The sequence below is a fragment of the Lasioglossum baleicum genome, unplaced genomic scaffold (assembly GCF_051020765.1).
Source record: "Lasioglossum baleicum unplaced genomic scaffold, iyLasBale1 scaffold1100, whole genome shotgun sequence".
NCBI classification, from domain to species: domain Eukaryota; kingdom Metazoa; phylum Arthropoda; class Insecta; order Hymenoptera; family Halictidae; genus Lasioglossum; species Lasioglossum baleicum.
The window spans coordinates 12,668-37,089 of record NW_027470159.1 but is presented as its reverse complement, the minus strand read 5'-3'; the positions used below and the strand labels follow the sequence as shown (position 1 = coordinate 37,089).

Here is a 24,422-nt window from a genome sequence, read left to right as displayed (position 1 = left end):
GACCCGGCTTTTGCTCGAATCTAGTTCACCTGTTAGCTCGGTTCAACCTGTTAATTTCGCCCGGGCGAATTCAACGACGATGTGGAGGAAAAAACGGGAATTGATCGCGGAGAAGTGACGGGCCTAGAGAATCGAAAACTCGTATGCGCGATACGTAGGTGTCTAGTCGAAGAACGATATTCTATTTTGGTCGTCATCTGTCTTTTCCCTCGCGGCAGGCACGAGGCAGCGCACGCTGCGCAGCACGGTCGATCCAAAAATTGGTCTGGTCGCGAGTGCACGATCTTAAAAAGCTCGCGAGAAAGATCGGAACCTGGAAATCTCGCGGACTGTACCGAGAATATTCCGATTTTAATATCAAACACGATCGACTGGACTCCGATCTATTATCACGGGTTGCAGATAAAGTTTGAAGCGGTTTGATTGTTTTAACGACGAAGATGGCGCTTTTTTGACACTCAGGAACCAGCAGTGATAGCGGTGGACCGATTGCACAGGTTCCGGTGGAGCGGGGGCGGGGGAGGAAGTAACAAGAAGTCCTCCTCCGGCCCCCGGAGCGAAAAGACCGAGCGCCTTCGAGAGCTCACCGAGAAACTCAAGGGACCAGCCCCGGTACCACCACCAGAAGGCCGTCGAGGGTTCAAGCATCCTCTCCGCCCCCGAGCGGGTATCAACCACCCTCGCAGAACTATCCTCAGGTAACGAACCAACCTCTCGATCAAAAATTATCTCTAAAAAACGATTCGAATCTCACGGAGATCAAGAATACTAACATCTACAACATTGCGTTTCGTATTACTCACTTTCGAATAAAAATCCCGAAAAAAGCTCGAGGTCTCCGAAAATAACGAAATTCCTCGGAAATTCGGAGGAAAAAGAAGTATCTAAATACTACTTGTCCCGGAGCGACGTCTCCAAATCCCCGTGACACATAACTCGGAGACAAAGTCGTCGGAATCGTAATAATAATCGAAGTATACTCGGATACGCGACACGGAAATTGGAAAAATTTCAAGGAACAATCGACTTTGTTCGCAGACAACGAACCAAGGATGCGGTCACTGCGACGGTCGTCCTTCCTGTCGAAGCTACACGTACAGCGAGGGCACCGGGCACGGGTCCGGGAACCAGCACCCCCAGCACCCGCAGCAACAGCAGCCGAAGACGATGAGCCGGAGTGAGAGTGTCGGTGACGAGTGTTTGAGTGAGTCGAGTAACGACGCGTGCAGGAAGCCGTGCACCGACTCGAGGAGGTCGTCCTCGCGGTCGGTCAGGCAACACGATCGGAACAGTGGTGACGTAAGTGAGATAAAAAACGAGCTGAACGCCAGTGCGGACGCGGCGAAACACCTGAGACAGTACAGTGATTCGGTGGTGGATAGTGGTACGTGTGTGGACGATTTGTGTGACAATCTGAACGCGGCGTCCGGGGCAGGGAACGAGGGCGAAGCCAGGGATGCGATCACCAGATTGGAGCCCAGAGGGCCTCTTCTTACGTTTCACAGGGCCGGTGCACCGTATCGCAGCGCTTCCTTCGGCCAGGTGGACTTCAATCAAGGTAACCCGTCCTTAATAATTTCATCCCAGCAGGAGAGAGGATCGCAGCCGTCGTTTAGACTATTTCCCTCCGCGAGAAGTATCTCCGGTTACGTTGCGTCGTGTGCTTCGTTTTATTTACACAACTCGGATTAGGTGCTTCCGATTTCGATTTCGATTCTGATTAATACCGGATCCCGCTGCGGGTGGTTCGAGCTGTTTTCTTTCACGAGAAACGGGCACGGTTACCCAGAGATCCGTTGTGTAATTTTATTTCAGCCAGTGGACCTGGTATAGGCGTGCTCGAAACTCGGTTTCGACTATTTTCTTTGATAAGGAAGACAGAACGCGCGTATATCGTGGCGGAAAACTGGCAGGGTTTCGGGATTTCAAGTTCAGAATATCGCGAAGTTTCGTGGCAACGAATTTATGTAACCCTGGCGTGTATAAATGAACGTAATCGCGGGTACGCATTAAGAAACAGGAAATACCGAATGTGAGCGAAAATATAAAAGCGGGTAAGTGGGTACTTAATTAACGCGAACGGCAGCAGGGATAAAGTGCTGGATGTACCAGATAAATTAGCAGTCCACAAAGAAACCTCCGACTATTTCTAAACCGGAATTTTTCCGTTCGCAACGAGGCTGCCTAAGCGTCGGCACCGGCACCGTCTCGAATCCAGGGGAACGCGCATAACCGCGCCGAAGTTATCCGGCCGATCGGAAAAATTGCCCACGATTTTAATTACCGCGATATATCTGAAGTTCGTTGGAAGTTATTCGAAATGCGTACGGGAGGATGGGAAAAACTCGGAGACTCGTTTAACTTCGCGTTACCGGTGCTGGAATAAAGCCGCAATGAGGAAGCCGCGTCCGAAACGGTCATTAGCTCGTAATTACGAATAGGTTCGTAGATTTTGTTCCCGGTTATCATATCCGCGGGTATAAATGATCGTAAACGAAACGGTAGAATCTCCGCGAGAGGCATTTGAATGGGCGTAAGCGGTGGGAGCAGAAGCGACCGTAAGAACAGTTACTCCAAAGCATTCATTGTACTTTGTTTCCGTGTTTATCTTTTCGGGTCTTCACCTGCTCGGAACTGGTTCTACTAGTCACTCCCCGTAAAAGGTTCTGCTTTACTTCCTCGCCGGAGCGTACAGCACGAGTAGATCCGACGAAAAACCATCGTTCGAGAGTATCGCCGCCGAAAAGCGTCGAAAATCGACAAACGACGCCGATTTTTCGTCGAAAACATTCGCTTCGTTCCGTTTCCGTTCGCGTACCTTCCCGTTTTCCCAAGGGTAGAGAGAACGGATCGGCAGTGGTCGATTTATGGACGCCGTCGAGATCACTAGAATTACGGAAGAGTAGCTTTTACGAAAATTACGTGAATCACGAGGAATTAAGTTTCTTTACGAGCTCCAATTCCTTCCATATGCCAGCCTGGCTCGTCCTTCGAGGTAATTCGAATTTCATTTTAATACCACGGTTACGGAAATTCCACCGTTTTTCCGGTGAAACGTGGTTAAACAAATACGTCCCTAAAGTGTATATCTAAAATTTCCGCGGAAACCGTTGAAAACTCGCGAAGCTCGCAACAGCGCGACCCTCGAGAGAAAGAGAGGTCTAAGAGGGGAGGAGAAATAAAAGAGATCTTCCATCTGACTTCACCCTTGCTCGTCTTTCGCAGCGACATTTTCTCCAGGGGCGTCTGAAACGTTGAGCCTTCCGCGTATCGCGCTACGATCTTCAAACTTCATTTACCAGGGCGACGAGCGTGAAGTAGAGGAGAAGAGTGAGAGAGAGAAAAAAAAAAGAGTAAAAGGCGAAAAAGACGAGAGGAAGAGAGGTAAGGCCACGGAGCTACGAGTTACATAACGGGACACGATAATGCCGCGGCCCCGGTATCGTTTCGTTTTCATTTTCGAGCGGCGATAAATAATCGCCGCTAGAGGCGGAAATTCGGATGAGAAAACTGTTGTCAATTAATTACGCGATTTGTATACGGCCGGTTGTGTACTTGTAAATATTGGCCAGCGGAGCCGGGAGCAACGCGCGCGCGCGCGCGCGAGCGGGAATGCAGACTCGGGCGGCATGGCGGTTCGCCAAATAAACACTACCCATTATGTCTATTATTACATTCATGTAGGTGTCGGTTTGTATAACTGAGGATAGGGACAATCTAAATCCGTAAAAGCCTCGAATATCCGCGCGAAACGCTTTTGCGTTATTGAGAAACCCTCGCGGAAACTTTTCCTTTTTCTCGCTTACCTCCGTTCTTTTTCCCGCGAAATTCATTCGGCCACCTTCGCCCGATATTTCCTTCCCTCCTCGTTTCAACCAGCGTCGGTCCGCTTTCTAAGTTCCGCGCGTGCTAAAGAGGCGTGCGTCCTAAATTCGCCCGATGCGCGGATTCCAGTCCAATAATTTTCGAGAGTGCCGAACGCTTTTCCAGCGAGATCCTTCCTCTCTCCAAGGCGCTGATCGATCTTCGGGGCCCGTTGTCACGTTGGTCTCGGTCTTCCAGAGACACGACCGAGTCGCTGGTGGAAGCCATGTTGGTTTCGGCCTGCTGGTTCGAGGCGAGAAGCAACGAAAGGGGAAGAGAGGCGACGCGTGTACACAGTTTACGCGTCGGCCGAAAATAGTGATGGCTTCTGTAAGGATTTTTCGGCTCGCCATAAGGTAGCCGGTCCCGTAACATTGACTTCGTCTAGGCGTATAGTTACAGCCCTGAACTACATACCGGGCGGAGGCAGCTTCGGTTTCATAATAAAGGACTAGAAATAAGAGAGATATCAGAGAGCCGGTCTCCATGGCGCTTGTGCCGCGGACGGCCTCAGAGATAATGCATTTCGTGTCCCTGGCCTGAATAAGCGTATTGTTTGCTCGGGCAATTATTTAAACGAATCCTGCGCGCTTAGAGAGGTATCGGCGATCGGGAAGGTACCATTTGTCCTTTCTCCTTTTGTGCTCGTGCAAACGCCGTTGTCCTGGCTTCTCCTCCGAGTAGATCTGTTCGCGCCGTTCTACGCGTTGCCTCTTTTGTCGCGGACTACTCCCGGTGGAATTGTTCCAGCGGAGCGACTGTGTTGTTACCGATTTCGATAGGTAGCGGGTACAACCGAAGATCCGTATCGTTGTCGCAGCTGTCGCGATACCGGTTATTTGCGCGAGACGAGTAATTTCCATTCCGAGAAGTTTGATCGAAGTTAAAAGTAACGGCGACAAACCGGCAGCGTTTCGAGGAACAATGCCAGCGCGCGGGAATCGGGCATATGCATCTCGGAAGACGGCGAGGAAAATATTTATCGGGAATCGATCGACGCATCGCAGAGATCAGCTTCTCTCTTTCGAATTTCACGCTGCAGCTATCGATCTGTAATTCGCGACTAAACGTATATTATCGTACGCGAATGATAATAATTACAGCGGCAGGACGAAGACAAACGATTATAGATAATTGGCCTGCTGACTGTGAAAGTAGTCTCGCGTTCGTAAAGTATTATAATACTCGCGTAACGAGTAAACGGTGTTACGTAACTCGGTAACGACACTCTAATCCGACTAAAAAGACGAATATTCGAGCGATCTGTGATTCCTCTCTCTTTCTCTCTCGCGCGCGGAGGAACAAAACAGAAATATCATTGGCAATTTCCACGAGGCACGGGATTTTATTTTTTTCCTCGCTTATTGCGCGCGCTGCCTGCCAAAATCGCGGGACCAAGCGAGTGCGTGAGAAGAGGAACGGGCATGATAGGCGAAAGAAAAAAGCGAGAAGGGGAGCAGCGATTTCTCAATGCGTAACAAGGCCGAAGGCGTGAAACGCGGCGAATCGCGTGCGCGGCGCGAGCCGGAAACGCTTCGCGCTAACGCGCCAACAAATCTCGCGCGCGACACCTTTTACGTTCGCAAGACGGTTTACGAGGACGTGTAACTAGGTATCCCCTGAAATACAGCTGCAGTCCGCGGATCCTCTCGGCCATTAACGGCTATAGGACGCCGGGCGTCGAAGAACGGGGGAAAAAGAGATCGAGAGAAAGCAGCGGGTAGATAATAGATTCCCTCTTATCCTGGCTCTATCGTCCTCCGTCCGAGAGGATCGTACGCGATCATAGTGATTCCGACCACGAGGTTCACGATCACGTGGCTCCCGGCGACGATTGGTCTAATGGAAAGTACACGCGGTCAACTGATTATGGTCGTTCTTGCTGCAAAAATGAATCGCGGAGAAAGGAAGCCTTTATTGGACGACGCGGATTTTTCATACGAAACGAGTCCCCTCGCGGACAATGGACGCCCGGTTTTTCCGTTTTACTCCATTCTAAACGAGGAAAAATTTTCCGACTAATTTACGAATAATTTAACGTAATTAATATTTTGCTTCAAATGATAATTCGACAATTGCAGGGAATTCAAAAGGTGTGATCTAGTAAGATCCGAGAAGAAGGTTAACAAAATTTAGTTTAGAGAACGGAGAAGAAGTAGATAAGCGATTAAAATGTGTTAACAGATATTTGTTATTTAAATTCCCGAGGAAAATTCGAAGATTCGTCTAACGATAAGTTCAACTACAAACACGCAATGGGTCGCGATATCAATCAGCGATATTATTAGCGTAGCCAACGAAACGAGAATCGTTGGAGCTTGAAACGACGAGTTTCGCGATGAGGAATAAGATGTTGGAATGTTCGGAAGAATTGTTCGAATGTCAGTTTCGTGGAACGACCGGTTGAATCTCGCGATGTTTTTCTCCTGTTTCTAACGATATTGATTAAAGCGAAAAGAGCACGGACAGATTATGTTCCCGGGTGTACAGTCTTATCGTGTACACGTTATTGCGTGGCTGTGCATTCGCAGGTTCCACTATTTTTCTTGTCCCCGTGTTTATGCTCGTGAGAAGTCTTGCCATCAGGAAGACTGCGAACTAAATTAACGGATGTGTGTTTTACCGCAAAGGAAGGATTTACATAGCAGTTAATTTGACGTTTAATTACCGCGACGATAATTACGGGAAGGCCGGGGTAACACGGAATTCATTATGATCGTTCCCGATGATTTACAACGTCTGTTGTAATTATCGATGGATTCCGCGTTCAATCAACCGTCGTTCCTTATTGCTCGCGATCCTCTGCAAGAATTCCTCGATCGTACAACGATCGTTGAATAGATACGGGATTTTGTCGCCGAAAATCCTTCGCTCGGAATCCACGTTGGAAATTCGAACGGCGGAGACGGATTTCTCGGCGAATTTTCGCGTCGTGTCGCTTCGCGTGTAGAATGACTAAATAGCGAGCGTGCAGGAGATTTTTAGCACTGTACATTTATTACGTTATTAGACGCGGTCCGGGATATGTACAAAATTTGTGCCAAATTAGTAACACGAACGCGGTACGTTCCCTTAGACAGCGAATAAATTTGCTGCATGCACTTGGAGCGTGTTTATTAGCGCGGTATATTTACTCAGAAGCTAAATTATCGGTCGCAACATGCTATAATTCGAAATTTAGTGCTTTTCAGATAGAATTCGCCGTCGTCCGTTGAAACTCTATCTACGTGTAAATATTTGACCGAAGGTATTAAAAGCTTTACTCCTCTTATCGGTCTCTTTATGAAATCACAGGTGTAATATGCATTCCGGAACAGTTAGAATTCCCGATACAAACAAAACTCGTCGGGTCGCTAAATATAGAATATATCCTGCGAATATCAACGAGTTTACGAGCTACGAATATTCTCAAATCTCTCGATTCTTAATTGCCGAAGGACAGAGCAACGCGCTCGATTAAAACGATCAGTTTCAACATTTAAATTACCAAATACTACTCGATATTCGTAAATTCGTGAATCGTAGCTTTCAAAGACGCGTTATCCAGAGAAAAAAAGTATAAAATACCTAATATAATACTCAGAACGATATAACGTACCCCGAAGAATCCTTCGAGGAAAATTACATCGTACTTTACTCCAACGCTCGAATTTCGGGAATTACACGGAGAAGGAGGTAATAATTGGAAGAAAGGAATAAGAGAACTGCCGAAAGCGAGAGAGTTCGCCTCTTAATCGGTGGCTATCTTCGCGGGAATTCGGCCAAGACGACGTGCCGTCGGTTTGGAGCGTCACCGAGATCTTCGTTCCCGTTCCCACTCGCGCACTCTGTTTGTTATTATTGGAATGGTCCACCTCCTCGCGCTGAGAGGGCTGCCAAACTTACCTGACACACGAGGAGGTAATTAGAACTTCCTCTCGCGGTTTCACGCGCGGTCTTGCTACCCCCGGTGACCTCGCGGCGTCCACCGGCGTCCACCGGCGTCCGGCCGCGATCGCTATTAAAAATCCGCCTCGCCACGGGTGCGCGTCGTTTCGCCGATGTGTATTTTTTCTCTTCGCGTTTCCAGGTATCCGTGATAGACAGTTCGATTAAAAACCGGTGATTCATGGCCGGCAGAGATGTTCGGCCGCGGCCCGTTCGCCGGAAGTTTACTTTTGATTTTCGCCTCATCTCTTTGCTTTCTTTTCTGCCCCGCCAACACGCGCGCCTCGAGATCCGGGGTGGAAGACGGTAATTGGTCACGTTGGCGAAATGTAACGGAATGCGCGGAATTCGGGATAGGTATTTTTAAATAAATTCACTCGCGAATCTGGGATTAGCTCCTCCGCGTCTATATCTTTCGCAGGAAGTTTTATCTAGAGGCTTCTATTTCAGACGGTTAGTCGCGATCTAATTTGGTATACTCCGCTTTCCGCGTGTAATTATAGGAATATTATGCAGATTTTTCAAGGGAGTCTTACTTCGTCGTGAATCGATTCGAGAATTTTACACGTAATTGCGAGAATATCGCGTTTATTTTCGGGAGAAGTTACATTTTTAAAATAGAAATTGCGAAATTATATTTATATACAATTATAGTAATACAATATACCGATCTGAAACGCTTCGATCCTCGCGTATAATTGCAGAAATACCGTGCGAATTTTTATAGAAGCTATCCAATTTAGTTTCCTACTGGTAATATAATTCGCTTATCTCCAGTTTACTGTACGTAGACTCGCGGTTCAACGCAATTCTCTAAACGGATTCTAAACAGTTATTCCTCGCCGTGAATGGTCTAATCCGCGTACAACTTAATTGCTTAGCCGAATGACTAGTCATCCCCGCAGCAATGAGTCACCAAGCTCGTTCGATCCTTGCTGCAGCTAGCAATTTTCCGACTTCTGTCTAGTCTGTCTATCTATTCCGTCTGGTCCCTGTGTTCCGTGAGAATGACAATGAAACGTGGTGTTCCAGTTAGTCGACAGAAGGCACAGCCAATAGCCACGTCGAACCGGACGGAGAGTAAGGATGTCCGTGCTAGCACGTTGCCACGAAGACGCGGGGACGTCAGCCCGGTGGTCTCGACGCCGCAGAACAGCCCGAATCGGCAGAGCCCGAGAACCTCGACGCCCAGCGTCGACAGCGCCGTCGGCTCGGCGGAAGGCTTGGGTGTACCTCAGACCGGAAACGTCGAGGAGATCCGACCAAGAAGCGATGGTTCCGACAGTCTGGCCACTTCCAGCGCTCTCACCAGCCCGGAGCCGCCGGTTCCAGAGATCAACGAGCCCAGGGTCGACCTGGTGCAGGCCGACGTGCCTCCTATCGAGATCCTCTCCAGCGAGCCCGTTTTTCCGCTCGCTGAAAACGCGCCCAGCGAGGAAACCGTTCAAAAAGGTGAGCTATCGACGAGCAATTATCATCCTATCCTTCTACTCTCGTTACCGATTACTCGCAAGCGTGTCATTCGCAGAGATTCCCCGATTATTACACCTCGGATAGAAGTTCGACTCGAGAAGATTAAATTTTAGTACCTTATCCTTCGAATTCCGCTGATGTCGCTGCAGAGAAATTTGATCGCCTGTATCGCGTTACTCCAATTAGCTTTTACTGGCAGAAACACAAAAGCTGGTAAAGCTGCTGTATAAATAAACTGATAAATATTCCGGATTTACGATTACTAGGCTCGTTCGGATAGAATAAAGGAATTTTCTGAGTTCGAAGGGGTGAATGTTCTTATCATTTCTAGGAAGTTTCTTTGAGAATCTTTTATTTCAAATTTCTGGAATCGAGTTCCGCTCGATTTTCAATCGAAAGTTAAGACGTGGAAATACGTATGGATCTTAACAGCCGGAAACAGCGGAATCCTCGAGCTGCTTCTTCCGTGTAGCAACGACATGCTATTTGGCTTATTTCGCGAGCGGAGATTGGCAACATAATATTACTAAGTCAGACATGCTCGCAGCTTGTAATTTTAATTTAATGACTTTATCCGTGCCAAAATCGTACCCTCGCCGTTCACCCTCGTCTCGTCTCCGATACTCTCGTTCATTTCGCGCGGCTTATCAGGCCCGCGCATCTTAATAGAGTACGTTTCGCCGTGCAAGCGAAGGATTCAACGACCTGGGTCGCTCTTAATTATCGGATATTCGTTGACACGTTTATCGAAGCATCGAGTGGCAAGAATTAGGAATCGCTCGTTGAAAGTGGCCGGTGTCGTTGATGTATTAGAGGATCGAATCGAACCGGACGAGCCGGCCAAATATTTTCGCCTGTCCCAGAGCGGCCGAAGGGTAAGGAAAGAAGGACTATTTTTGGTGCATCGACAGGAGTGCCGTGGGTACAAAGGTGCACCCAAGTTTCCACTTTATTTCGCGTGGCTCTATTTTCGGAACGGTGGGTGCCAGGGTCGAAATAGAAATTTCAACGTCATCGAGGTTCTACCCATCTTCATTGATGACTTCACGCCCGTTCACTCGTGCCTGGAGTTCGCTAATCGCGCAAATGCCGTGTCACGTTGATCCGTTGACCTATCACGACCATGTCTGACTCCACTCGCTTTTACGCCGCTTTTTCACCAACCGAGAGAAACAGAAGAGAGCCTGGGAGAGCGTGCCACCCTCCAGTCCTCCTCGCCTTCTCTCCACTGTTCTTTCTGTTTGTTGGATAAGTAGGCTTCTGTTAGCTCTGAGTCATTAAACCAGCCGACTAGTGGTTATTTTCCAACGTACGCCTAGCCGTTGTTTTCTAACCGCGTTATTCATCGCTCTTCTCGCTTTCTGCATCCAGGCTCGAATTCCACGCGTTTCTTCGATTAACAATTCGAAACTGCTCGCCAAGATGCCGGGATCCCGCGCAGGATCCTGGTCTAAGTACATCCTTTCGAAACTGTAGAATAAAAATTATAATACGAAGATTACGGACAGTATAAAATAATACGATATCCTCCTAATTCTTAAAAAAGAATCACACGTACCCGTGAGACATCTAACAGCTGCAATTGAACTTTAGAACGTCGATCGATTCGGAATTGCTCGAAGCGGAATAGACGAAAGGAAAGTTATCGATTGAAAGAGCTTTCTTCTGCTATTCCGCCGACGGCTTAAAAATTGAAACGAAGACCATGATTTGCCACAGAAAATAGACTGGAGCCGCACGAGGTGATAATAACACCCCCACCTGAGGAGCCACGGTTGAGTCAAGCCAGCGAGGGTAGCGAGGCGGCGAGCGAGGCACCCTCCGAGGCGTCGTCGCCGTCGGGCAAAACGAGGAGGTACCGAGGGGACACCAGCAAAAGGAGAAAGGGCGTGTACATAACCCAATGGCCGGAGTCCTTGGACACCGACAGGAACAAGCTGTCAGCTCAGAGCAGCGAGGAAAGAGACGAGCCACCTGCGACGCCCAGCGACCTCTCCGACTGCGAGGGCCACACGCCTAGAAGGTAACACGAGAACGAGCGCTGATATATCGGAATAGAATGCAAATAGACCCGAAGCGCCTGCCTACGGCCACGATTTAAGAGGAGAAAATCGCGAGAGACTCGGCTGTTTGCTTAAAAGCACCACTCTCTTTGCGCGCCTCTCCTTCGATCACAGGATCCAACTATACGGCGCCAATCATTCTAAATACCGCGGCAAATTTGTAATAATTAACGCTTTGACTCGAATATCGTGACTTCGACGAGGCCACGGTGGTCAAAATCGTCGATTAAATAATCTTATCTCAAGTTTCGAACAATGAAAATACTCCTATGGTCTCCTATCAATCGTAAATAAACGTAAATATTTCCACCCTAATTTAAGATCGCGTAGAATCGTCTACCGTGTAAAATTGAAACTATATTCCTCTTAACACAAGTTCGCGAGAATTTTAAGTATTAACCCTTTGGGGACGAATGTCATAATATACGTGGAAGTTTTTAAATTTTCAGAATGAAAACTGCATGTAATATAGCGAAAAATAATTTTAGCGTTGTCATCAATGTCGTGAATATTTTATAATTCGGAGAATTTCCCTTGATCTGTTATTTTTAATCATTTAGTACACACCGAATGTATCGTTAGCTTCGATTCTCGTCCGCAAAGGATTAGTTTTAAGGTAAGACAAGGCCATAGTGGTTAGCAGTGACCAAATGTTAAGAATCGTCGACTAAATAATCTTATTTCAAGTTTGAAACAATGAAAATACTCCTATAGCCTCTTCTCAGTCAAAGCGTATTAGTGTAAATAATTCTACCCTAATTTCAGATCGCGTAGAATCGTCTAGCACGTAAGATTGGAACTATATTCCTCTTAACACAAGTTCGCGAGAATTTTAAGTAGGATAAAATGTAGAAGTCGAATTCTGTTCCTAAGAAGATTTACGAAGGGCGGGTTGAAATAAGGGAGATTTGAAGACGCGTTTAAGAGTAGGAAATGTAAATGTAAACGAAAGGTAACATGGCGTATTTATCTCGTTGTGATTTGTCCAGGTACAGCAAGAGGCCTCTCCGCGGCCCTTACGGGCAGATGCTCGAGGCAGAGATGGCGAAACCGCGGACCGCTGATATCTCTCTCGAGGAAGGTCTTCGTCCACGTAGAAAAGTTTCCGCGAATCTCTCGTACAACACGAGCTCGAATAACAGCGGCTCAGAGCCGCCTACGCCCTGCCATCATAGAACCACTTCCAGCCCGAGCAAACTCGAAGGTCTTCCGGGACCAAGTCCCGAACTACTCGCGGAGCTGCTCCGGGGATCTTCCGAGAGGGTGGCTCGTGCACCGGTGCATCGAAACGTGAGTACTATTGAATTTAATATGCGTTACTTCGAGACACCGTATAGCAGAGAAGGGTCGGGTACCAGAAGGATAGGTGGAACGGAGTCTGGGGTAACTCGATGCGAGACAAGTCAAATTCCGCGCTGCTATGCGAATCCGGATAAATAAGCGTTCCACGCGGTTCGAAGAACCGAGTAACGCGCGAATCTTTATTATCCCCGTTGTTTGAACACCGTCCAACTGTTTTTCCAACCGTGAGCGGTTTTTCCAGCGTGAAATCGCGTTCTGGAAACGCGAGTTTAACCGTGGATGATAGACGACGAACGGCCACGGTGACTGGAGGATATTATTCACGGGAAAACACGAAACTGTAAATTATTTTTAATAATTCCCGGCGTACGTCGAATCTTGGAACTTAATATACGAGTTGTTAAGAGATAAGGGTGCGAGATTCCGAGCCAAGAGAAATACACAATGCTTAACGCGTTTAACGCTGTGTCGGTTCCTGCGAATCCACGCTAAACTCTTTGTTTAGCGAGCAGGAATTTCCGGGATATAAAATTTAAAAGTGACTCTTTCGCGAAATTGGTTCCGTCGAGAAATGGATCGTTCTATAGGGTAAAATATAATTAAACGGAAAATGGGGAAAATAATCGCGAGGAAGATCGATCGTTGAACGAAATACTCGTGGAATCGACTGGATTTTCTTCTGGCATCGAGCGACCTCGAAAATCCGCGGATGCGCGAATGATAATCGCGTTTCGTGTAAAGCGTATTCATGAACAAGACGGCGATGTAATGAAGAGCTAATCGGTGGATCGATTAACGAGCGGACAGCAGTAAAAACAAAAGGGAAGAAGGCAATGCTCTCGAGCGAGTCAAGAGCACCGCGATTGATGTTATCGCGGCGTCGTATCTCTGGCGGCCTCTTCGTCGATCTTCCTCGTCGCTTGTAACATCTGGCGACGAATTTAAAGCGAGGGGAACGGGATACGCGGCTCGTCCCGCTCCGAATTGGTTCACGCGACGAATCGTGTAACAGAAATACCGATCGCTCCTCCGATTTAGCCTTCGATCTTTCGGAAACGCTCGAAAGTGACAGGTGACCGCGTAGAAATTCGTGGAAACAACGTTACCGCAGTGTTCGATCGTATTCGACGAAGGAAATAGTTACGAATCGTTCGATCGAACAGGAGAAAAGAAGAAAATCTCGAATACGGTTACGTTTCTATTTTAACATAATCAAGAAAGAATTTATTCAAATTTCTCATTGTCTGGCAACGTCATCGCGTAACATAAAATACCGAGGAACTCGTATAACTACGCTCGAGCATTCATAATTGTAATTACCTATAATCAAGATCATGAACAGACTACGAGCATTTATGCAAGTAGAACACGTATAAATACATCAAAATTGTGCATAAAATATGCAAAGCGTATACTTACATCTCGAGTATATTCTATCGCAATTTGCTTAACAGCGTGTAACGACAGTCCTCTCAACCTTCCTGCCTGTCGATCATCGTGAAAGAAACCCTGCAAAACGAGCAATCGTTCCTCTCGTCTATCTTGCTGCCTACCTAAAGCTCCGCTTTTCGTCTCTCGGAACCAAGCTTCTGATCGCTATTGTCCCAATCCACCGGGTCCTTGATCCTCCTCGATTATCCTAACGAACCGTCAGAGAAACGTCTCTGTAACACAGAGACAGAGAAAGAAAAGGAGGAAAGGAAAGGGAAGAGAGAAACGAGGAAGAAAAAGGGAAACTGTCGGCGATGATGATTCGAGACGGACGACTCCAGGTTAGCGGCTGAAACGTAATCTAATAATAATGTTCGGTCATATTTCTGGGATGAGTTGTTGCCGGTTTGGCCAGTGCACTCGAGGTTAGCGTAGTGTCCCCTTGATTCTGGCACGGCGGGGGCGTGCGCGAGAGGATATTCCTGGCCTTAGGTGTACCTGGGGACCGATCGGCCTCTACCGGCGCGCACACGCCGCGAGCGGAATCCGCCGACTCGCGCGGACATTTTTACGCAACCCGACCTTGCTCGATACACCGCGCTCTCTCGCATGTGCGTGTCGTTTAAGCGGCCGAGCACGACCCCCGCTTTTGTGAAACCTCGCTTTTAGGGCCTCGCCGGCCAGAGGGATGCTCCGGTCGATGCTCTTTCGTTAATTAAAGTCCCGCTCGTCGCACCGCCACCCTTTCGACCGTTTTCGGATGGCCATTCTGTTGGTTCACGCGCAGGCACAGATAATTTCGCTAGTTAATTCCACGCGTGAGCTCGGTAGCTGCCGGGGTGCTTGACCTAGTATCGCGGACGGTAATTTTGGATGAATTTTCGATTAGGAGAATTGCGTTTTTTCAACGTTTAAGCGGGTTGAGTTAACCCTTCGCGGACGAGAGACGAAGAAAATGTCTAGTGTCTACTAAATAATTAGAAATAACGAATCGAGGGAAATTTCCTGAGTTGAAAAATGTATAACAATATCGATGATAATACCAGAATTATTTTTCGCTAGATAAAAGTCAAAATTTTCATGTATATTATGACATTCGTCCCTAAAGGGTTAATGAGATTCCGTGACTTGAGTGTAATCCAGAAAATGTTGATTGGTCGAATTTATAATTTCCTATGTTCCCGTGGAACTGATGATTCTGTTGAGGTAGATTTAGAAAATGTAACTTCTGTTGTGAAATGTAGATAATTGGATAGAATACACATTTTGTAACGTAGTCTAAATTTACTAAATGTCAGGCGTGTATTTGTGTCGGTGATTATGAAAGTGGATTAAATCGCTCACTTTTGGTCGCGTGGTATTAAAGGCTGTATCTTTGGATAAATGGAAAAATTAATTACGACTCTTCTACCGTTTTGTAAAAGCTCGTTCCCTTTAGACCTTTGTCTCGAATGATTTGCATACACTCTGCATTGTGCCGATTGTTTCTGTACATTCGGGAAACGCATTTTAAACCCGTTTCAAATCGAAGTACTATTGTAAAATATTATTTTATATATTAATATTCCCACTTCTCTAAACGATAGATCATTCTTGTCATTCTCGAAACCGTCGTTTCTTTTCTTGGCTACCCGCGAGAGATACAGCCTAAGTTTATTGTGACTAGCATCGAATACACAATTGAAACGATTCCAATAGTGCCTAACTTTGTATCGCAGCGCGACTATCTTTAGCTGAATTGTGCTTCGTTTTGAACCTTCGGCGAACACAGTGAAAGTCGGCCCACAGTACTTTCTAAGGTTTCGATATTTTTCCTCATAATCGACTACGAGCGGTACTTTAGCGAGACTTTCACGAAGCTCGGCGAAGAGGAAACGGATTAATTCGCGGCTGTGCGCCAGCCGATAATTTCGCGACGCAAAATTCCGAATTTCGTTAGCCTCGGACCTCGTTTGCGCCAAGAAAATCGACTAAAAATCTATCAGAATCATTCACCGAGACGCGTTTGAAAAATCGGTAAAAATAAAGTATCGTGTCCTAAAAGAAATATTAACTTTCCACGATATCTTGGTAAAATTACTTAATAACGCACTACGAGGTTGAAAAATAAGTAAAAATAGACTGGAGTCTTTTGAAAAGTGGTATCGATCATTTTCATCTTCCGACGGACGTGCACGTGTCCGGAAATTAGTCATGCGAGGAAGAAATGGTGTGAAAGAAAGCAGAATCGCTCGTGACACGGACCAGAGATCGTTTGTCCCGGTTTTCCCGCGAAAACTCCGCAGAAACCGGAGAAATCGGCGTAACGAGGGGCCCCGGACGACTGCTCGATACAACCTCCGATAAGTTACATCGCGCCCGATAGGGTAATTTGCATTTATTATCGCGTGGAAACGGTCGCGAGGGCGAAGCGTTTCAGCGGACAAACGAACGAACGGAAATTTTTCGTAATCCGCGAAGGAAAGGAAAAGAAACGGTCGACGTACCGTGAAAATAAAGTCTGCTCTGCACGTGAAATATGACGGGTGGCATTATTATGTGCGAACGCATAGAATTTCTAGCCGAGAGATAGCTAAGGAAACATATAAACTGAACCGGGATGAAAATAGCAAAGCTCGAGATAAACAGGGATATTTTCAGCCGGTTCTTTATCTATCTTCTGATGTCATCGGTTTTCGGTCGGTATTGCGTAGATTTCTAGGATTTCATGAATGAATCGCGAAACTTACAATGCCAGGGCGTCATGACGTCCGCGGCGAACGTGACGTCGGAGCCCACGTAGATTCGTGAATAATTTATAGCGATCGTCGGTCTTTATCGCCTCGCGCACTCGCTGGAAATCTATTTTTTTCCCATTCGCCGCTTAATTTCGCGCGTTCGCCGTTTCGCGTTTTCGAATACGTCTGACGTGTGTCACGATATTAAAATTAGTCACGGCTGGCATGTTCCGCTGTTGAAATTCATTCTTTCCCTGCCCTTTTTCGAGCATGGTCCAACGATTTGTTTAATATTTCGCGATACGATTCGCTGTCTAAGTCTCGTTCGAATTTCAACGGGACTCGGTCGAAGAGCGCAATTCCTCGGTGCAGCGATAAATTCGATTTGGAAACTCGTCGAATTCAGACACGAGAAGGCGACGAACGAGGAGATTCGCGGACGAAGTTTGAAACGAGGAAAAGTTGTACCCGAGGTGAACGCGAGCAATGAAAGGCAGACTGCACCGAGGGCGTTCGACAAACTCGAATAAAATGTCGGAAAATCGCGAGGCTGAGACGCTGCCGCACCGGCGCAGACTAAACAAGCGTCCTCGAAATAAATATAGGGCACGAGACGTTAAAAAACAAAATATAAAGTAATTCTCCGTTCCGTGCAACGAACGGCACGCAATAAACACACGAGCAGCAGCAGCCCCGTCGATGTTTTCGCGCATTTTCTTCATACCGACGAGATTAATTTCCCGTTCGCGCATTCCGAAGACGTCGGTGCGATTGTGTTACGCAGAACGCTTCGATTCTCGAATTACGCGCATGGCAGAGCTCGAAGTGTGTACAATTAATAGCTCGGAGGAAAATATTTACGATATTTATATTTCTGCTGTATCTTTTGCTCGAATATATATCGCCTCGACGAGCGATTTGTTGTCGCGTCGAAAGCGTTGTTTGAACCACTTACAGTGCGCGACAGAACGACGGCAGATTTTATAATTTTAAGAACCACCGGTCTTCGTCGTTAGAATGTGAAAAATTCGAGAATCGGGGATAATCGTATCGACCTGAACGAATGGCTTAGTTTATAACGCGATGGTATTTTCTATCTCGATATTAAATCGCAGGGAAGTTTATACCGAGCCAGATTGATTCGGATGGAATAAGGAACATTTCGAAATTCGAAATTTAGGAGTTATTAACGAGCGTAGCAATTTCACGTCCTGAGAATTAAATATTTAAAGCTACCCTGGGGATCCTAACGTTCGCCTTGAAAGTTTGCTTCGTGTATAACGGCAGCGAATAGGACCTTGAGATATCAATTAAACCTTATATTTCAGCGAGCGTATTTACACGGGAGAAATCATGGAAAGCAGGTAGAAATTGCGACTCTCTTAATTTTTAAACTCGGCTAATTTTCATATGTGCTAAGCTGTTTTGTATTTACGCGTTAAACGCTGCCTCAAAGATGGCTCGATATCAAAGGGATCTATTTACAAGAGAAAGAGAGAGAGAGAGAGAGAGAGAGAGAGAGAGAGAGAGAGAGAGAGAGAGATCCTTGTCGAGAGAAATGAGTTACCCTTGGTAGACGTCCTGTGAAGATAAACAACCACGTGTTAATTCAGTTTGGCGCAGGTGCGAACTTCCGGTGTCGTCAAATGAATTTCTGAACACACGTGCGAATAGACTTCTGCGAATGAGGCAGCTAAATTACCCGCTCTTGTAAATAATATCACGCGCGACGCGCATTTATTTATATTTAACTTTTTTTTTCGCCTTCGAGTAATACGTGTCAATAATTCACGCCGGCTGTTATATTCGTCGCTAATTATTTACCGGCGACGATGGGACGTAATTAAAATTTCGTTGATTAGTTGAAATTCGAGGTAACAACGTCTGATCTACAAATATCCCAAACAACATTCGATATCGAGTAAAGATTCACCAGGAACACCTCTTTTCTACGTTAGAAATAAATCTACCTAAATAAAAATTAACATTAACTTTGAATTAACACGTCGACCCACTCGGTATTTCCAATGCTAATAAAATTTTGCATTTGAAATTACCACTTATCTCCCTGTTCTTTTTATTCTAATATATATATAACGTACGTTTTATTATAACATCAAAGTGTTATAATAAAAATAAATCTAGCTAAATAAAAGTCAACGTTAACTTTGAATTAACATATCAACCCTCTCGATAACATTTTCAATCCTAAGCTTACCACGATACGAATAACTACGTTTAATCTCCGAATCAAAATTTCCCATACGAAATTATCACTGATTTCCCTATTTTTTAATTCCAAAACACACCTAACGTACGTGTAACAAATTTTTCCACACCTCTCACGCCATTTCCCACGTAGTTCTGTTCCGGATCCGCCATTGTGCGTCAAGTGCCAGGAAACTCTTCACCCGGAAGATCAGCACAACCTTTCCCTGTGTTCGTCAGCACACCGCGACGTCTCCGGTCGTACTGTCCCCGACGACTACCGGTCGAACGAGGAAAACAGTAAGTTTTCCTTAGATCGTTTCCGAAGGTCGACTCGAGGCTCGAGTATCGGCGGATCCGAACGGAAACAGATTTCGCGCTGCGCGATAAGGCGAAACGTAAACACACGTCGGGTTCGAGGAAACGATTCTCGAAACGTAAGGTCAGTGGAGCGTGTGTAGCTAGACGAAATCGTGGGACTCGATTAGTTGGACGATCGGTTAGTCGTTTACCGGGCCCGGCAAGGTCGCAGCATCGAGCTTTGGCATCCTGGAACAAGGTCGCGCGCGGCAAAGCTCCTGGAGCAGGATGGACAGGATACACGGTGCGCGCGTGTAATCCACGTGAGAGCGTGCGCCGGCGTTCTGGAAGCGAAACATCTGCCTCTCTTGCTCCGCAGAGCGGTCGCTATTCTCTTGGGCATCGATCAGCCTGGCCGTGGTTGTGCGACGGGTCGCCAGTTTCAGGCGTAACGCCGTGTCTCGCTGCCGCATCGCGTGAAAGCTCCGACACCGGAGCCATCGAGGAGCTTGCACTCGGTTCGTCCGGCTGGCCGTCGTGTCACGTGTGTGTCTTCGATCGGGATCGGCAGAATGCGGCAGATGGTGGACGGGATCGACCGCGAGCCGGGATTCGCGTAGAGCCTGCGAGTTTGAGGCACCGGGACGAGACGCGTCGCGACGTTGTCCCGGAGAGGTTTTTCGGTGGCCACGGCTGGTCCAGCCTGGTCAGATCGCCCTGTCTCACGTGTGAGTTTCCTCAGAACCGTGTGGCTGGGAATGGTAATCGGGTTGAGCTGCTTGGTAGAGGCTAGTGGGGCTGTGTCTCGCGATTCAACCTAGGAACGACGATTGATCGGCTGTGATCTGCTAGACTCGGTCCCCACGATCGTGTCGAGTGAAACCAGTAGAGAGGTCTTTTTTGGTTCGTAGAGACGGTGCTAGCTGGGTGTAGGTGTAGCGTAACAGCATGTCGTGTAGAGAGAGAGAGAGAGAAAGAGTGAGTGAGAGAGAGAGAGAGAGCTCGAATTCGGGGATCACGGAGATGACAGGTTGGAGTGAAAGTTGATCGATACCGATCGGTGATCGTGGCTGATGATCGGGAGATTCTACGGGCTCGGTAATGTTGCCGGTAGCAGCCAGAACTAATATTACGCGAGCAGTTACACTGCATATTTGCCACTGCATCACGTAAGCGCGGCCACCTTCTATTTATTCTCGATTCTATTCGCAACGTGTCGTGTACCACTTGCGCCTCATAATCCGAGGAACGAGGAAAATAATCGTATCGATGCCGCCGTTCCCGTAGATATCGTGTTAAAGCGTTTAATACCGTCGCGCGGTATTAACTCCGCGCGGAGTAAAATATCGAACTGCCGATTCTAATTGCTTCGAATAATTTAATCACGCCCGGTCGCGACGGAACGTTAATTGGACTGGTGAAATCCTCGGATGTTCGGTAAATAAAGTGCGTTATCCGGCTATTGTGCAGCGAAAATTGTTGTCACGCGAGGGCAAGGAAATCATATTTAATCCCTCTAATTGGGAGTCGGCAGAAATAATATAAGTACCAGACGGTGATCCTGATACCTAGCAAAGGTCAGAGGTTAACCTTTTGCTTTCGTATCGCTGTTCCTGCCGGGTTATACCGCCTAGCTCCTTTCGAATGCTGAAATTCGCATTATCGCGTAACTTTGTTCGCCGGGTTCGCGAGAACGATAACGTTAACCGGTACGCAGGCCAAGTTCTTTGCAAAGTGTAATCAACGTGCTCGGGTAACGACGTTGTAACGACGCGTCGCGATACCGGGTTCCCGGCGATTTCTTTGCCGTCTCTTCCACCTCTCGTTTTCCACGAATTTCTCCGAGTCTCGTAATAAATGTCGTCCGTTTCTTTTTTTAAATTCCCCGTGAAAACGCGCAGTCTCCGCGATGCGATGGGCGAGCACAGGAACGATAACGCGAACGACGGCATGCGAGGCAACAATAAAAAGGTCAAAGAGTGCGCTTCAGCTTCAGTGTCTCTTAGAAAAGCTCCTTAGTTCTAAGCTGTTCTCCCGTCGAGTTGTTGTTTAATGTCACACGGTTGGCCGAACGTCCATACGATAAGTAAAAGTCGTTTTTATTCGACATCGGACACGTCCCTGCGACTGACAATTCCATTTGCCGTACTCTCGATTTATAACCGATTAAAATTGCCTATATTTTATTTATAGCCGACATGTCGCGTAACTCGACCTATATTTCTTTATCGCTCGAAATTTGTAACACGATGCAGATTTTATTTCACGTCTTACTCCTCCGGTACTTTTCAGTCTCTTGTCTTCGTTTTATATATATAATACAGATTTTTTAACTCGCGATAATGACGGTGTAAAATTTATTTAAATCTCGCTTTTCCGAACGGCGGGGAGGGTTTAGTCGATTTTTTCGGTTTTTCCCTTTTAAACGGAGGGTAGGTACGTCACCGAGGCCCCTGTTGACCTAATCAATGCGGCAAACGGTAGATTGAGTTCTGGCTCTCGGTGCAGTGACAAGAATGACAAGACGTATCGACGGGAACATACGGCATTGCAACCCTCGAATTCCATCGACTAGGAAACGCGCGTTTCCTCGTACGTTGTGCAGAAATCGAGGGGTATAGACGTAGCCTTGCATCGGCATTGGCCAATCCGGTCTCACAACGCCGCCGTTTCCCCATTAGGATCTAATTTCACGTGGAAACGCATTCCAGTTCTAAGATTTCCAAGGACCCCTTATCACCGGGCTAATATCGGTGTTCTACTTTCCCTGCCTTTCGTTCCTCCAGCTTGCCAGTATTATTGAATTATTGATCAGGGGTATCGGAGGAATTCTACATTTCGCTTGTCACAAACGACGCGATAACGAAGTTCGCAGTGCTCGGTTCCACAGAGTGACTTAAACGTTGAAATTAACGGTAACCGAGAAGAGAAAAATCGATCGGCAGCCGCGGGAATTATTTCGAATCCTGCAAAGTTTCATTAAATAATTCATCACTCGTACCGCGACGTTTCGCATAGACGCGATAATTATTAGCTGTTCGATTTTATTCTCCACTCGAATTACGTTCCAGGCGTGATTAAACATTTAAATGTACGATTAAAAGTACATCTTATGATCTTGTAATAGGAGATCATTTTAAATACATTTCCTCCGGTTCGATTAAATATTCGAATTTCTTCGTGGTTCTCGTTTTCTCTTCGTCGTGTTCTCGAGGGGAGAAAATTCGTTTTGGAAACGGGTGGAAAGAGGGCGAATTGGCGCGGTGGTTCGTAGGAAGGCACGAAAATCAGGTCTTAGGGTCCGGACGAATGTAATCGGTTCGGTAATCGTACGGAATGGCGTGCTTCTCGGCGGGAAGAAGGACAAGCGCGAGAGAGCGAGGAAGACAGAAAGGGGAGCTTGCAAGCTCACGAGGGGGCCCTGAGTCAGCTCGCTAAATATAACGCGGCGTGGAAGAACGGTGGTACATGCACGACGTGTTCGACGTATGATCATCCCAGCACGAAGTGTGAAAGCTCTACGTGGAAACGCCAAAACTTGCCGGACGTTCGGTCCGAGGTTTTAAAGTGGCACTGCTGAATCACTCTGGAGCGGAAAAGCTCGACCTCACTCCGGCAGCTTTCGTTCACCGTTCGATCGATTAACGTTCCGCGAATATTCGGATAATCGCGGTGAAATTTCCACCATAACGTTGATAACCGGCGAACGGTTTGTTCTCGTCGCGTCGTTCTCCTATTATCCCGCGAGATATCGAAATTATTTCCTCCCTGGTTCTCTCTTGAAATTTCGTCCCGGAGTTTCCGCTTTAAGGGGCTATTCCAGCATCGAGTTCGCAACGGTGTAACTTTTGCACAGATTAATTCTTTCCCAGTAATTTTCTCCGGCGGTGTGTCGCGTTAAGAAAATGTTAATGGGGCTGCGGATAAAACTGAACGATGCACTCTGATAAGGGTGCATCTCTGATCGAAGGAAACCTCCTTTTCTCGCGTCGCTAGCTTTTTCCGATACTCGAACTCTTTCGCGTTTGTAACCGGATATAACTTTTACACGATTCGCACACGGTATTTTTAGTGGGGCACGAGTGTGCCGTAGGTAAACGGATCCCGGGTATGATCCTCGGTTTCATCGTCAAGGACCCAGGTAGCCCGACGAATAACCAAAGTTTAATCGAAGAATATCTATCCGGTTTTTACTGGAAAACCAGACAGTACCACGATTCCTACGAGATACTCGACTAACCAAAAAAGACGTCGATAGAAATTAGGTTCTCAATGTCCGATCTATCGATGAAATAGCTAGCAAAGAAATTACGAGCGATCGAGTCTATAATTCTCGTTTCATTCTCGTTTCTATAGGTTCGAGCAGTGTTTCGCGAGTAACAGGTCGATTAAAATAATAAATTCGAATGCCGGAGGGTGAGCAGGCTTTTCTGTTAACCCTGACAGCGGTCTCTTCTTTCATCCCTTAGATAATCGGGAAACTGTGCGCCTGTAACCGAAAGCGAGTCAAAGCTGTTAACAGGGGCAAAGATTTTCGAAAGGCAGCGAACGAGAGCATGCCCGCGGCGGATCCTTCGGATCATTAGACCCGCCGACAGAGAAAGTCTGGCTAATTAGACGAGCTCGTAGTGGCCGATCGGGAAGCGTGGTGAACGATCGGCGAACAATCGACATGGGACTTGGATGCGGGGAGCCGGATTGATACGCGATTAGAGAGCTTAAACCGACTGTCGAAGGGACCTGCGTCGGCGAGTAGAAGAGGATGACGATGAACGCTGATCGCAAGCTCATCAGCCAGCCGTCGGTGGACAGCGAAAATAACGAGCGTGTCAGCACAGACCGCGTGGGTAGCTTTCCTTTTCATGCTTACACGAATCTCAACCGCGTATACGTGCACACGCAACCGCATCCTCACGCACCGCGGCCCATCCGTCCTGTTGTTTCCGCCGACACGAATACACGCGCGTTTCTTCTCCTTTCTTCCATTCTTTCCCGTCCCCTTTCATTCATTTGACATCGATTATTCCGCGCGAATGCGGAATTCGCCGGGCAAACTGGTTAATGCACGCCTCGAAAAACCGTGCTTGCCGTTCCATCTGCCTCGTTTCCTGCCTCTATGAAATTCCGCTTTATTGGT

General features: G+C 47.1%; 1 protein-coding gene across 1 annotated transcript in view; it reads left to right on the top strand.

Moving 5' to 3' along the window:
- LOC143220510 (uncharacterized) overlaps positions 1–24,422 on the top strand; it is a gene marked incomplete at its 3' end in the record, with an annotated part of 42,835 nt that overhangs the window by 5,752 nt on the left and 12,661 nt on the right. The window contains 6 exon segments of the mRNA XM_076446145.1: positions 463–622; positions 625–698; positions 1,039–1,558; positions 8,824–9,243; positions 10,984–11,287; positions 12,317–12,617. Of these exon segments, the coding sequence (XP_076302260.1) occupies positions 463–622; positions 625–698; positions 1,039–1,558; positions 8,824–9,243; positions 10,984–11,287; positions 12,317–12,617 (1,779 nt within the window).